The 15961-nt window shown below is 42.4% G+C and overlaps 2 protein-coding genes across 2 annotated transcripts in view; one reads left to right on the forward strand and one right to left on the reverse strand.

The window, feature by feature from the left end:
* The window catches only part of MED12L (mediator complex subunit 12L), a 321906-nt gene extending 313065 nt beyond the window's left edge, over positions 1–8841 (forward strand). Inside the window, exons 44-45 of the mRNA XM_082625544.1 lie at positions 6028–6109; positions 8774–8841. Of these exons, the coding sequence (XP_082481670.1) occupies positions 6028–6109; positions 8774–8826 (135 nt within the window). The 3' untranslated portion in view covers positions 8827–8841. The remainder of the gene's footprint in view (positions 1–6027; positions 6110–8773) is intronic.
* Positions 8842–12182: 3341 nt separating this feature from the next.
* IGSF10 (immunoglobulin superfamily member 10) overlaps positions 12183–15961 on the reverse strand; it is a 39091-nt gene continuing 35312 nt past the window's right edge. The window contains exon 7 of the mRNA XM_082625289.1: positions 12183–14730. Coding sequence (XP_082481415.1) covers positions 12822–14730 — 1909 coding nt within the window. The 3' untranslated portion in view covers positions 12183–12821. The remainder of the gene's footprint in view (positions 14731–15961) is intronic.

Below are 15961 nucleotides of genomic sequence, written 5' to 3' on the forward strand. Positions count from 1 at the left end.
CCACCTACTGTTGAATATTTAGATTGTTTCCAATTGCAGAAATAGTGCTGCTGGGGATATCTTGATATGTATTCTGTTGCTCTTTTTCTTTCTGTCTTCTTGCAATAAAATAAAATAGAAGTATCAGAAAAAAGTTCTAACTATATATCTTCAGAAGAGCAATACCACAAAGCCTCAGCAATATTTACAAAAATATTATATTTCTTTTTATCATTAGGCACTGTTCCTTTTCTTATTAGTTCTACTAAGATTTATTATAGATGTTATAAATATATTTATTATAAACAGCTCCAGCAGATCCAGTTTTTGTTACTGGCCAGTGTTCTTCCTGCTCTGTTTGTTTCTTTGCTGGAGACTGGAGTGGTGAGCCAGCTGTTGAAGAGACGCCAGCTCTGATTCATTCACAGCTGCGCTTCATGCGGTCTCAAGGGAGGAGGGATGGTGCTAACACAGCCACCACCTTCCTCATGACTTGCCCTCCTGCTATCTGGTGACATCCACAAGTTGACAAGTGCTTACTCAGTATGTACAGTGGAGGCTGGCCCTCTGCCCAAGGTCATGGAGCACAGCGGTGACATGCCAGGCTTGCTTCCTGCCACCAGATGGCTTAGAATCATCGGAAGCTGTCAAATGGAAAGTAGTAGAAGCATTAGTGAGGTTGTATTTGTTTGCCAGGGCTGCCGTAACGAGGTCCTACAAAGTGTGTGGCTTAAACAATCAGAAATGTATGGTCTCACAGTTTTGGAGGCTGGAAGTCCAAGATCTGGTAGCTGCTTTCTTCTGAGAGCCCTGAGCCACTAGCTCTCCCCTAGCTTCTGGTGGTTTACTGGCAGTCTCTGGCACTCCTCAGCCCGTAGACACACCACCTGATCTTTCCCATCAGCCTCTCCTGACATTCTCCCTGTATATGTGTTTGTGTCCAAATTTCCCTTTTTTTATGAGCACACCAGCACACTAGTGACCTAGCTTTAAGTTGACTACCCCTGTAAAGACTATCTCCAAATAAAGTCACTTTCTGAGGTACTGACGGTTAGGATGCCAACATATCTTTTGGGGCGGGGGACATAATTTAACGCATAACAGAGGTCAAGAGGAATATGAGAAGTTTGGGAAGCTTTGGAGGAGGAGGTTGAATGCAGGGGACCTCGAAAGCCATTTGCAGTTGATTCACTGCTTTTTGACTAGTCCCTTGTCAGTCTGTTTCCTTGTTGACAACAGCAGCTGGGCCTTGTGGGACAGTGATCATCAACACCCCTATAGGCAGGTTGGTCACTGCTATGAAAAATGTGTACCTAAGTGACAAAACTAACTTAGAACAGAAGCTAGTGCTTTTTCAGAAAGGGTCATCAAAAAAACAGAGAGAACTTTTCTGTGAAGAAAAAGAAAAGTGTAAGAAAAGCCCGTGCTTCCAAATTAAATCTGGAGTTGTCATTTGCTTACTTAAGTCACTTATCTTCTGTGAAGGAAGAGCATCTGGAAAGAGAATGGGTGCCCTTGCTGGAGAATTATATTTGACATCTCTAGCTTTGGTCTAAATTATGGTTCTTGACTTGAAAAATACCTTTTTTTTTTTTAAAGGGCTTCAAATGCTTGGCTATTTATTTATTATTGATTGATTGATTGATTGCTGTGTTGGGTCTTCGTTTCTGTGCGAGGGCTTTCTCTACTTGTGGCAAGCGGGGGCCACTCTTCATCGCGGTGCGCGGGCCTCTCACTATCGCGGCCTCTCTTGTTGCGGAGCACAGGCTCCAGACGCGCAGGCTCAGTAGTTGTGGCTCATGGGCCTAGTTGCTCCGCGGCATGTGGGATCTTCCCAGACCAGGGCTCGAACCCGTGTCCCCTGCGTTAGCAGGCCGATTCTCAACCACTGTGCCACCAGGGAAGCCCGAAAAATACTTTTAAAGCTCATGAGTTGTTATGATTAAATTGACTCAACTATGTTAGCAGGCCATGATTTTTTCTTTAAAGCTGCTTCCAGCTTTTAAGAAAATAATGGTTACACCATCCTGCTCTGTCATATCTTTTCATCGTAAACTTAGGGTGCCCTAGTTGGGTGACCTGGAAAACATGCTAACAGAAAGCTTTAGAAAGTTGGCTTTTTAAATTGACTGATCCTTGTGTCAGTATCATATTATATTGAACATATACTTTAAAAAATTTGCATAATAGCAGCAGTAGTTACTTAAATAATTGCATTAACTTTTAGTCAAAGGTGGGGTAGAATTGTCATATAATCTTCCTCAAGGAATTCATATGTTCCAGTCAGAGAAATTGAGAAATTTTTCAGGATGCCTCTGGAATTCAGAATTAGCCAGAAAATCTTATTCTCCTTTTCAAATGGAAGAAATTCGGTCCATAGAACTTTATTGAGCCAGGTTGCCTTCCTTTGCATGAATTTGGAATTTTCTTTTTTTCTTTTTTGAAGAGAAAAGAGAAGTAGTATTTATGGAAGGAGGTTGGGGAAGATGTTCTTGGGAGATTTGTGGTAACAGGCCAGATACTTTTAATTTTTTTTTCCCCCCACTAAATACTATGTGCAGATCAAAAAAGAAAAAAAAGGCTCAGTTGAAGTTGCTAGTTAACTTGCAAATGAATGCGTACTAAATACTCTGAAATCCACCAGCTGCTGGTCCTCTCTGAGTGTGCCCTCCGGAGCACGTGTCCTTCCGTCCAGGCCCTCAGCGGAGAGGCCTGGGCAAGTGCTACAGTCTATTGTGCTAAAGCCGATACGGATGAAGATTTGTGTTCTGTCCCTCAGAGGAACGCGGATCTGTCTGTGGATCCTGTGAGTCGGCAGTGCGGGTTTAAACTAAACGTTGCCTTGGTACTTTGTGCCTTTGCTGACTGGTAGTGCGGTCACAGGTGTCAGGACACAGCGGCAGGAGGCAAGGACTGTGTTTACTCACTTTGGTGTCCCTGGAATCCAGAAAAGTACCTGGATTTGGATAACTCATTTGTTGGATGTCACGGCGATGAAGGAAAAAACCCCACCCATTATCCATATGCAAAGGAAAACACAGTTCAGAGGGCAAGATGTCTACACAAGCTCTGAGGCAGCTAAAGGTCCATCACCAACTGAATCAGCCCTGCTGCTGTGCTGCTGGTCATGATTAGTCAGTGTCTGCTTCTGCTGCTGAAAGGATGAGCCCCCGTAAGTCAGCTATTCTGAGACGAAAAAGATTCAGTGACATTTATTTAAATAGAAATTATTCGTTAGTGATGCATTTTTTACCTTAGTAAGGATTGAGTAGAAAAGTTAAGTGTTCTTGAATAAACGTGTTGTCACAACAGGGACTGGTCAAAATACATCAAAGACATTTTTAAATTCCTTTTTCAGTTCAGCAGAGAATGGTTTGCTGGAGAGTGACTGTGCCGCCTTGGCTGATGTGTGACGGACGTTACTGAGATCTGTGTTTTGTGCTTGAAGCTAAAGCCCAGGACAGCTCCTGCCTCCGAGAAGCTCAAAACCCAGAACCCTAGAGAGAGAGGGGCAATTGTCCTGTTATGCCATATTTCATAATAAAGGCATCTACACGGTGCTGAGGGTGCAGTGATTCACTCTTCAAATGCCTGAGGGAGTCACTGAGTGCTTGAGCTGATCTTTGAAGGAGGAGTAAGATTTTTAGGAGTGGGTAGGGTAGGGTTAAAGGGAAGGAAGGGTATTCTAGGAGGAGAGATTAACATCTGCAAAGGTACAGGGGTAAGAGAAACTGGGACCATGTCCTGTATGCAGAGAGTCCAGAAAAATCGTTGCCTCTTCATTTATCACACTTAAGCGGCGAAGATTCAGTACACACAGATTGTGGTTTTTCGGGCCTCTAGTAAACCTCAGTTGACCTATTTATTGACCTGTTTTAAATAAATGTTAAATATTTATGCACTGTGTACCTTTAATCAGCTGATAAATTAAGATTAGATGACTTTGCAGCCAACCATTTAGAAAATCTGATTATTTTCAAATAAATTAATATTTGGAAGCTAAAAGTTCTAACTAAGGATAGCACTGGATCATGGTTATTGAGCTCTGAATCCAGAAAGCTGTCTGAATTCCAGCCCCAATACTTAAAACATGGATCACGGGCAAGTGGCAGAAGCCCTCAGAGCCTCAGTTTCTTCATCTGAAAGTGAGAATAACAGCAGTAAACGTTCACGATCCCTTATATTTATTTCCGAAATTCAGACACCTCTAAAAATGGAAATTTTCTTTGCAATTTCACCGAACAGGCAAACCTGACCTGAATTCCTTTGGTAGGAAAAGCTCACCTGAATGGACTTGAAGCTCTTTTCATTTATTTTACCTGATTGGACTATTTGTGTATTTTCCTGCAGAAATTAGTATGTTTGATTATGGAGTACTTTGTAGACCTTGATTAGTCTGTGTATTATGAATGTTTCATAGTTAAGTCTATCCACAGTCACCCATGGTCTAATGGGAGAGACATAGTTGAGCCAGTGGTCATGCCAAATACTTGGTTTTAAAAGAATTAACCCGGCAATGCCTTCTAATTTAGGATTGCCAAATAAAATACAGGACTCACAATTAGTTTGAGATGCAGGTGAACAATGATTAACTCTTTAGTAGAATTATGTCCCAAATATTGCATGGGACATACTTATACTAAATGCAGTATTTGCCCTATGCAATATTTGGGACGTACTTAGAACCAAAAAAATTATTTATCGTTTATCTGAAATTCACATTTAAGGACATTCTGTATTTTCATTTGCTCAATCTGGCAACCCTAACTACGGTCCTGGGCTATTTTCAGCCATATTTGCAAGCTCTGAGTAGGAAATAGATATTGCACTCATATTGGGTCATTGAGTTTTTAAAAGAAGACTATAGAGGTATGGGCAGGGTTAAAGGACACTCAGGATGATGAAACAGCCGGGGCTGGAAGCAGTTACTACCCCCAGGTCCCAGAGGGCCAAGAAGGAAAGAAACAGAGAGGGCCTCTGACAGGCGCCATGGCCATCCCAGGGTGAGATGCGTTCCACCAGCACAGACCCAGTAGGAAGGAAATTGGCAAAAAACCAACCAAACAAACAAAAAAACCCAAAACTTTATTCTGCTCCCTCCCGACTTCACTCTGCTCCTGTCCTGCAATCTTGGGGGTGCTCCTGCCCTCACTGGAGGCCGGGAGGCCAGGGGGCCGGCACTCCCTACCCAGGTGGGTAGGGGATGGGCCTATGGAGGTACGTTAATTCATTCCGATGTGTATCTGATTACGATACCCTTGCATCAGAACACATCCTTTGCTACGACAGTGATAAGCCAGGGGGAAAGAAGGTGGGGAGGGACAGAAAGGAAAGAAGAAAAGGAAGGACAGAGTGACGGCCTGAAATGTGAAGGTCAAGGAAAAAAGTGAACCAGCGCTATGAGTGATTTTAATCAAAGGTAATTTCGTTTCCGCCAAACAGGTTCATTTTCCCCTCTTTGGAGTAACCACCTCGATTTCCTGTATCAACTTAATGGCTAGAACCGGGGCCCTCGGGCCCTCACATTATGCCAGCACGTGTACGAGCCTGGAAGGCAGCCCCGCCTTAACGTGTGGTCCTCTGCGCCTCCCTGGGCTCGCACCCCCCCCCGACCTTCATCCTCCATCAGGCAGGAGGGCACAGCCCCAGATGAGTCCAGGCCCCTGCGCCGCTCACCACGCTCTTGCCTCCATTCGCCCAAGGCCAAGCCTGTGGGGCTTGACCCAATCCTCCCACCAGACAGCTTCCAGTTTGCTGGTGCAAGTGGTGTGTAACATGGTGATACTAACTAGCCAACTGGTGAAGGATAACAGGGATATGTGAACCACTGGGCACGGCTGGGCCCCTTCCTCAGGGCTCTCCCAGCAAAGGCTAGGTCACCGCCCGGAGACGGGTTTTGGAATGGATGGGGCACTTTCATGTAATGCCCAGGTGTCGACCAGGGTTGGCTGAAGGTCAGTGTCCGCGCACTGGGCTTCAAAGCGTGCTGCAGACCTTCTGCTCTCGTCTGTGCTGAGCGCTGAGTTCCCTCCTTTCTCTGGATTGCAGTTTCCCAGGCAAGGCTTGCAGCAGACCCAGCAACAGCAGCAGACGGCCGCTCTGGTGCGGCAGCTCCAGAAGCAGCTTTCCAGTAAGTACCCTCCGTCAGGAACAGATGGCTCCCAGGACGCGAAACACAAGCCAGTGAGCAGAACACAGGTGGCAGCTCCTCAGAAACGGCATGCACACTGCCTTCCTTGGTGCCGTTTTCGGGTTCGTTTTAAGTCCGGGCCATTCTCATTTTGTTCGTGTTGGCTTGAATGCTTCTTTTCCGGAAGAGCCCCAGTCTTTTCCTTGAGTTCAGCCAGGATGTTTTCCTGTTGCTTCTCTTTGAATCTGGGAATGTTTCTTTCCAGCCGGGGTCCCTGTGGAACGGCAGGTGCTTTTCTTATAAAGCTAGATGTCCCAGAGAACAACTCGGCTGATACCCTCCAGAGTACGATGGAACAGGATAGGTGCCCCCCCCACACTGCCCCCAAGACTCAGATATGGAGAGGCCAGCACCAGACCTGTCCCCTGGTCACTAGGGCCGTGACTGCTCTTACCACGGCACCACCCTGCCCTTCCTGATAGCAACTAAGAGAAAGCCAGACCTGTAACGTGGCAGGCGGCATCGCAGGACAGTGTTTCTCCCCAGTTAACCTTGCTGCCGTGCTGGTGTGCTACCTTTCTAGGGCGCATGCCGACAACCCACTTCATCGGACCTCACCCCAGTGCCAGCAGCCTGCTCCCATGAATCCAGTCGCCCTGTGCTGGAGTCACGGAATGGGCAACTCTTTTAGAAATGGGAGCGAGGCCCCTGTGATGCAAAGAATATTGGCCTGGAAGTCAGGAGACCTAAATTCTGCTGCCAGCTCTATCACCATGATCTGGATCATGCAGTTGTTCATCCATACAGTGGGCAGGGAGACTAGCAATTTCTCGATTCTGTGCTTCTGAGGTACAGAGTGATGAGCCACGAGTTCTGAAGGCAGTGGTGTGGCTCTGGTGGGATATTGTAGGGAAAAGGGTCAGTTTATGACGGAGAGGGCGGGGCGGCTTGGCTCTGGTCTTAATTTCCTGCCTGGCTGCTGTCCGTGTGTTTCCCTGGGCAGAGGGAACGCCTCTCTTATACCCTGTGTGTCCGAGGGCACAGCCAAGGCCTGTTGTTGTTCTTGTTCTTTTCCTTTAAAAATATTTCCCTCAGTTAAATCATGTCAATCTTTTCCAACAACTGTTCAATCGGTGTGGTCTATTAAACACACATGTGGTTAAAATTTCACTGTGTTTCATCAGCTCCAGAGTTCACATTTTTTATTTTTTTTATTTTTTATTTTTGGCTGCACTGGGTCTTCACTGCTGCATGCGGGCTTTCTCTAGCTGCGGCGAGCGGGGGCTACTCTTCGTTGTGGTGCACGGGCTCTAGGTGCGCAGGCTTCAGTAGTTGTGGCGCACGGGCTTAGTTGCTCCACGGCATGTGGGATCTTCCCGGACCGGGGCTCGAACCTGTGTCCCCTGCACTGGCAGGCGGATTCTTAATCACTGCGCCACCAGGGAAGTCCCCAGAGTTCACGTTTTTGCATGGCTAAAGAGAGAATATAATTTTAAGGTAGAGACAACATGTTATATTTTAATTTTTGTTTCTAGTGATTGGAGGTATGTACCTACGATTTTTATGGAGTAGCACCTATCTGGGGAGCATACTCTTGGTTCCTATTTCCAAGGGCTCACAGAATGCAGTTTTTTGTTTTGTTTTTTTGGGTTTTTGTTGTTTTTTTTTTTTTGCCATCATTTCTGGAGCACTTTCTTGTACCCAGGACTTTACATGTATTAATTCACTTGATTCCTAAGCCACCTCATGCGACGAGGTATTATGGCTATTCCTGTATTACAGATGAGGAAACAACTAAAGAACAGGGACATTTTCCCATTTGCCCAAGGTTACTTGGCTGGCAGCTGGGACTAAAACTCAGACTGTCTCCTTCCAGAGCCCACCTCTTAACCACAACATATATTCTAATGCCTGACATGAGCAGTGATGCCGGCCTCCTTTGTTGAATAAGGGCAGCTAAGCTGAGCTGCCCACTGCACAGCTCCAGCCGGCTGCATTTATGCCATAATCCATGTGAATGGGGCCTTTGGATTTGAATAGACCCACCAGAGTTGTGCAAGCAGTAGCTATTTCTAGGCCTGTGTCATTTTTTTTGAACCTACTCACTGTTCTTTATTTGTCCAGGTGTGCACAGAGACACATGTGCACAGGCACACACTCGGGTCACACACATAGCCTCTCTCCCACGCATACACTCTTGCGCGGTTCTCTCTGATGTATCCATGGCCATTGGCAGAAAATTGCCCCTTTCAAGCTACTTCTCTCTCACCTATTATAACGTCAGTGTTAAAGTAGAATCTCTGATGTGCTTTTATGAAGTTTCCAGAACTTTTCATGTTTTATGATACTTACAGTCCTTTATGTTAGTATTGAGATGTTTCTTAGTTCAGGGATACAGACTTTTGATGGGCCAATGACCCTCATCCCAAGGCCTCTTGCTGGCCACTGTGGGACTCTGATGTAGAGGTGGCCCCTCTGCAGAATGAATCGAGCAGTGGTATGAAGACCTTGGCCACACAGGTGTCTGGGCTAGTGTTATACTTCCTGACCAGTCAGTCTTTCAGTACCAGCCTCAGGAATAGAGGAACAGTGACAAGAACGTGCCATTGATCTGTGGCATAATTTTGCATCTGCAATTTTATTGGATTTTCTTTTTCTCATTAGGTAACCAGCCACAGCAAGGAGTGACTCCCTACGGGCACCCTTCACACTTCTGAGTCTGGAAGAGGACAAAGACATGAAATTTTTTGTTTGCACTGAAAAATAGAAAATCACATTTAATGCATTAGTCATCTTTAGAAATGTCCCTTTGTTCTTTCCTTTCTTTGGCGTTTTCCTATATTTTACACTACATTTCATACAAAGGTGTTTAAACAAAAAGTAAAGGAAAAGGTGTGGTTTGGTTTTGTTTCATTCAGTTTGAAAGTAGGTTTAAAAATGTGGATCATGTGGGCCTATGCCAGGAAGAGTTTGGTAGCAGACCTTTTGAAATTGGTGCTTTTATTGAATCTTGTAGTTATAGAGAGAATGGATTATGGTGGATTTAAAATATTTATGTATTCCTTAATGATGAAGTTTGGTATTTTTGTTTTTTGGGGGGTTTTTTGTTTTTGTTTTTGGGTTTTTTTGCACACTGTGCCGGACCAAACTACTGATTTGAAAGGCATGTCAGATCTTGACAGGAAAGCGACCCATTTATTCTGCATTCACCTTTGGTGGCGAAATGGACATTTATTTGCATCGCTCTAATTTGAAACGTTTGTAATTTCTTAAGCACTTTATGAACTTTGTTCTTATTTATGTAGGATTTTTCTTTGCTTTTGTTGTGGTCAAAAGGTGCTGAAACAGATTGTTGCTTAGTACTTAAACTTCTTAGACCAAGAACTTAAACCAAGGCTTCTGTGAGAGCCACCCTAAGGTACGTGGAAGCCTGTTAGAAGTAGCTGTACTACTAAATTTGTTTTCAGTGGCGAGATCATTGACCAGAGTCTTTGTGAAGGTACAACATGTAAATTCTAAAGGCCGGAACGAACCACAGTGGAATTGTTCCAATTATTTGCCAGATTTGGCAAAAATGACTCTGTCCAGTTTTGGTTCTCCTGAACCTTATGCCAACTTGAGAAAAAAATCTCGCAGCTGGCCTGAGATTCCACAGTGCTCAAACTTGACATGGTTTCCAGAGAATCTGGCCCCCAAGTCCAGGGGGGCTCTGGTTTTCATAAGAGATGTATTTGCTGTTTATTTTGTATGGTAAGTATTTGCTATTTTGAATTTAACTATTAATGTTGGTGTCTGTCTTGGTTGTGTATTGCATATACTGTATTTATAAATTGGTGCAAAAAGCACAAGTAAAGTAAATTATACATCAAATTTATTATAAAGAAATAGTAACTATTTTAACTTTGTTCAAGTATGTGGTAATTTGCTCCTATTAGAGTAAAAAATACAGTAAATTATTATCAGTTTGTGTAACTTAAGAGTATTCCATATAATATTTTTTTAGATTTAGATGCATAAAATTTTGAATGTGAAAATTGCAGGGCATTTTAAAACATGTGGGGGATATTTTCCCATGTTTTGTGTTAATTCATTTTCTTTTGCCATATGAATTTACATGTAATGTAGTCGAGCATACTGTGAATAGATTTGTCTATAATGAGCAAACCATGTAGAACTACTTTTTTTAAATGTAGCTGGTACAAATTTAGTAGATCATTTCCTTTGCAAATCATTATATAAATAATTTATATCTTCCCAGGTGAGTTACTCATTGCAAAGTTTGACTCATGCAAATGACCTCAAATACATGTCCGCTTACTTTGCTGTGGCAGCATCCATGTGAACTGCTTTGTACACTGTGAAACGATTTCGCTCCAGCCTGCTCATTTCATGTTTACTCTGGGCTGGAAAAGACTTTGCCAAAACATTAAAGACCATTCTTTTCACTAAATTAACATGTTCTATCTGCTTTCAGAAGATGAATCTTGACATTTCAGCTGGTTTTGTATATCAGGGTTTTTTTTGTTTTTTGCTTTTTTCCCTCTTGAGAGTCATACTTAGAGTTCATGAAGTTATTTTTTTCTTCAGAGTAATCTGTCATATAATGACTGCCTTGACAAAACAACTGAAATGTGAATGTCGTGCCTAGTGAGTACCAGTCATGCTCTGTCCTGATTGTTGTTTTACTTCTCAAGAATCACTGGTGTTTAAAAATGCCACTTTTCAGTTTGAACCATATATATTTGTAGCTCAATATTGCAAACAGAAGTAAGACTATTTCAAGAATGTGTGTTGTAATTGCATAGCATTTGTATGCACTTTATATTTTGCAGAAGTTAGTGACATTAATTTATTAATCATTTTGCACTTGAAAGCTGTGGGACATAGCTTTTTGTTGTTGTTGTCTCCTTTTTTTTTCGGGTGAGAAAGCTAAGATATGGTAAGGCCCTATAATTCGACGATTCTACAGAGAGTTGAGGAAAAACCTAGAACTGGTTTTCCCCTGTGTCCTATACAGAGAAAAACTGGAATTTTCAATCTATTCTTATCATATTTCCTCCCATGTAATCCTCTCTACTGAGAGTTTTCTTTTTCTTTTTTAGAATATGCATTGATTTGTCTTGAAATGATCACAAAGGAAAGCCCTATCCTTTGGCAGAACCTGGTAATTTGCTTGGTGAGAGAAAGAGGAAATTATCTTAGGATAAGGTGGAGACCCCAGTTCCCCTTAAAGACTTTGAAATAGAATGGAGTTGGACATAAGAAGGCCTTAGATATACCTGTTTACATAGTAGACTTCTTCCTAATAGGGTTACATTTGCCCTCTTCTTTTTATTCCTCTTGGTCCGGAAGTAGAATGAGATCACTGTTAGAACGAGTATCCCTTGACCGCTTGTGGCCACAGGATACCAACATCAAAGAACGTAGGAATCAGGTCACCTCTTTAGGTGGGGCAAGCTGAAAGTTGGTGTGATGAAAACAGAAAGAAGTGAGTCCCCCCATCTTTCTCAACTGATTGACAGGGAAAAATGTCGTTCTCAGTTTTGTGTGCTGATATCTGAGCAAGACCTATGGCATTTTCTTCTTTTTCATTTATTAAGTCTCCTATAAGTCTTCTTAAATAATAGGCAAATATTTGAATAGATGCTGGAGAAATTACACTGGAAAATCCTAGCCTCTAGAGTTAGAAAAGCTGAATCCTACTGTCCCTTAAATTAATTCAGGTTGAATTAAGCATGTAATATAAATAAATTCAGTGAGTTACAAAAAGCAACATTTTGTATAGGGTTGATCAAATTTTAACTACAGTGAAACGCCATTATATGTATTCGGTCTAGATTTTCCCAAACATTTCCCTGTCACAAAGGATTATCACCTTATAGAATAAATGCTCATAGAGCAATGATTCCTCCTAAGAAAATTTTTCCTTATAAACAAACAGTTCCAAACCAGGGGTGCCTGAGCTAGATTTTGAAGTTATAAAGAAGTTTGTGTGTTTTAAAAACTTTTTAATGGCTTTATTTGGGATAGATGTAATCAACCCCCTTTTCACATTTTATGATGTGCAGGTGTTAAGTTGCTTTCTTACAAGTGGAGATTCAGCCTGCATTTATTTTTAAATGCAGTTATTAAAACTTTTTTTTGTATTCCCCATCAATGAAATTTTTCAATGTGCACAAAATGGTGAATCATAAAACAGTTCAGCGCTTATTTTCTGTGGGTTTTAGTAAAATATTTATAAACTGACTACAGTATTTATACATCAGGATGGCAAATTTACATCGACCACAAATTTAATCACCTTTTCCATTGTGTCTGTCCTCAGCGCCATGCTTGTAACATTAATAGAAGGTGGACACTAGGCAAATGGTAATGAAAGAAAAAAAAAAAGTCCATTCTTTAATGAAGAATTCAGGTACATTAGCCACTTGTTATTTTATGGTCGATCGTTTTCTCTTAATGTTCATTGTTATTTGTTGGCAAAATAAAAGTGCCTTAAGTTAAAAGTTTGTTTTGAGATCCATTATAAAAAAGTCAGTATCAGTTCATAATGCATTTATTTACAAGTCCTTTTTTTGCATGTCTATTATAAATTTAATATTGTAAGTGTATTCAAGTTCATTTACATGCCTATGGCTGCCTTTGATTAAACTTCTTCCAAAAAGTAAATTCTGTCCAGATGTTGACTTTGTTCAGGTAGTTTTATTTTCTGTCAGATTACCTGGATGTAAGTTGTTGCGTAATCACTTCCAAGTGGATTCTTTGCTGTGCATCTGTATATCCCAGAATCTGAGGTTTGAGGATTCTGAATGACTAGGGTACCTTGTGGGTGAAAATGTTGAATTCCACGTGTCCTCCCTTTGTGTGCCCCTGAGAGCAGGGAGTGGTCAGGCATCTCCCATGTGATTTCTGGCTCGGGGACTCCCAGGGCCACACAGCGGAGCTGAACAGCCACGCCTGTCCTTGTGAGGACGTTCCTGGGTAGGCGATTTGTAATTCGGGGAGGGTAGGCCACAACCATTACTGGAACAGTAATCAGTGCGTGGCCAATACTGTTTTGAGCCTTACAAACATAGCTTCCTCTGTCATAAGCTGTTGCCTCTTTGATGACCAAGGTGCCGTTTTCATGCAGTATGTATTTTCCATTGATCTGAGGCCTGTCTATTACATAACCACTTGGCACAGTCCATTTGATACGTGGCTTAGGGCTTCCATCAGAGACACAGTGCAACGATAGAGTGTCTCCACTGATACTGTAAACTGTTCCTCGTGCATAAGTGACAATCACTGGCTTTTGGCCAATTTCTAATACAATTAATTTCTCAATATAGCCAACTTTATTTCTTGCTGCACACCGATATTTTCCTGCGTCGTCCCGAGTCATTTTAGAAATGATAAAGGAGCCGTTACTTGCTATTAGATACTGAGAATTTTTTGGTCCATTGGGAAATTGTGTGCCATTTGGTAAAATCCAGATTATTTCAGGTGGTGGGTTTCCATCAACAGAGCAATTCAATGCTGTGGACTTTCCAAGCTGGGCAACGATTTTTTCATTATGTGGATTTCTGAATGTCGGTCTTCTCAGCATTTCCAGTACTTCTAACTGTATCACCAGCACGCTCTCTCCTCCTTCATTCCGAGCCACACAGGTAAAACTGGCTGTATCTGAAAGCCTCACATTCCTAATTTCCAAGGTTCCATTTTTATGGACTGTGATTCTGCTTCCATAGTATGGAACTGTGAGGAAAATATTGTCTGGCATGATCCACATGATTTGAGGAGATGGTGTCCCTTTGGCTCTGCAGTCAAAGTGTTTTTTGGAATGCCTCACTGCTGTGGCTTTAATGATGGTTTTATCTGTATACCGACCATTGATTAACGGAGGTTTGGAGACAACGTCCAGTTTGTACATTTTGGTGTCATCCCCACTGGGATTTCGTGCCACACATACGTACTCTCCAGAATCGAGCAGTTTCACTCTGTTGATGGACAAAGACCCATTGGCATGAAATGTGTACCTGTCCTTAGAGAATGAAATCATGTCATTGGAAGGCAGCAACCAAAATATTTTTGGCTTGGGTTCCCCAGTGACCTCACAGTCAAGGACGGCTGTGTCTCCAGCCTTGACTCTCGTGCTGGTCTTGTAACCCTGCCGGATCCGTGGGGTGGCTGTTATGACTGTTAGGTGGACTTTCATTTCATCCTTCCCTAGAGTGTTCTGGGCATGGCAAGTGTAATCGCCTTCCTCTGCCATCCCAACTCTGTTGAAGTATAAGGTTCCGTTGTCGAAGAGGGTGAACCTCCTGGTGCTGTGGCCACTGTCGTCAGCCTGCATGGCATTATTTATCATCGTCCCATCAGGCAGACTCCAGGATATCTCGGGCACTGGTGAGCCGGAAGCCATGCAATCGACTTGGAAGTCTTTCCCGTGAAACACTTGCTTTTTAAAATGTTGCTTGTGGTCAATTTTGGCAGGTTTCCGTCTTAGGCTGACGTGCATCAGGGTCAGATCGTCCCCCATCTTGTTTCTCGCCACACACAAGTAGTCTCCACCGTCTTTTTCTGTTACTGATCCAATAAACAGGGATCCATTTGGGTAGACTTGGATGCGGCTGCCCATTCTGAGGAAAGAAGAGACTGATTGAGTATGCAGGTATTACCAAGGGGTGGGAGACTTATTTACACAGGATTAGCTTTATGGACATTTTCTTAAACTGTTGCAATGGAATTAAAATCACTGTCTTTTAAGCTATTCTGAAAGATGAAATTAGCTGAACAGATATGATTTAGTGCAGACAAGCAGTATGTCTTAGATGGACTTCAAATGAATCTCCTTTGCATTTCAATTAAAAAGAATTTTAATGGTGACGAGAATATTAGAAATACCAGTTTCCTAGACCCATGACTGTCTTGACCACTTCACACATCAAATGATCATTTTGTGATATACGTCAGTAAAGAACAACTTTCATACAAATTTACTTGCTCAGAAAAGACACCAGGTTTTCCTTTTTAAAGAGATATTAGTAATCAGTTATTTGGTTAGAAAATGAGTTTTACTTTTTTTTATAAAGAGAGCAAATGCCAAGGTAAGGCACATTAGAAGCTTACCAAAGCATCTGTCTCTGCGGGCAGCTGTACCGTGACTCTCGTCTCTGCATTATATTGAACTGCGTGAAGACCATTTTTCTCTCTGAAGCCACTGCACAGCCTGCTATTACCACATGGAACCATCAGGTGGCAGATCTTTCCTGGTAAAACTAAATCTAGTTTTTCAAAAAGACCAGTGGAAACTGAGTAACTGCTAAAAACGCAATCAAAAACACCCATAGGTGGAAATCTCCGTACATGTTTTTCTTCCTAGTGTTTTTGGCAACATGAGCTAAGCAGGTGGGTGAAACGAGAGAGAAAAGTGTGGATGACCTTTCATAGCATAACTGCTAAGCAAGTCAAACAGCCTCAAGTCATTTTTTACCTTCAAGAAAACATACCATAAGTAGGAAGAGTGTTTGTTGTAGGACAACTTACAAGTGCTGATTTTTTTTTCTTTCCCCTCAAGCCTGGAAAGAAGTTGTCTTGCATATAAGCCAAAGGAAGGTCACCATAATGGATGCACTTAATAAAAGGAATGGGAACTACAAGGGTCTTTGCATTCATTTTTTAATCTTTAGGTAGTTCCCCACTATACAGCCAAAAAGAAAAAAAAAGATACTTAGACAGACGTAGTAACTTGCCCTTTTCACCACGCTCCACTGCCACCTGCTATCAATCATTCTTTCCTAATGCTTTCTAAGAGCTCTGTTTCTCAAACTTGGGGGCACATTAAAATCATTTGTATAAAATAGTTCTCTT

Source organism: Mesoplodon mirus, assembly GCF_964341445.2.
Source record: "Mesoplodon mirus genome assembly, chromosome: 6".
Classification (NCBI taxonomy): domain Eukaryota; kingdom Metazoa; phylum Chordata; class Mammalia; order Artiodactyla; family Ziphiidae; genus Mesoplodon; species Mesoplodon mirus.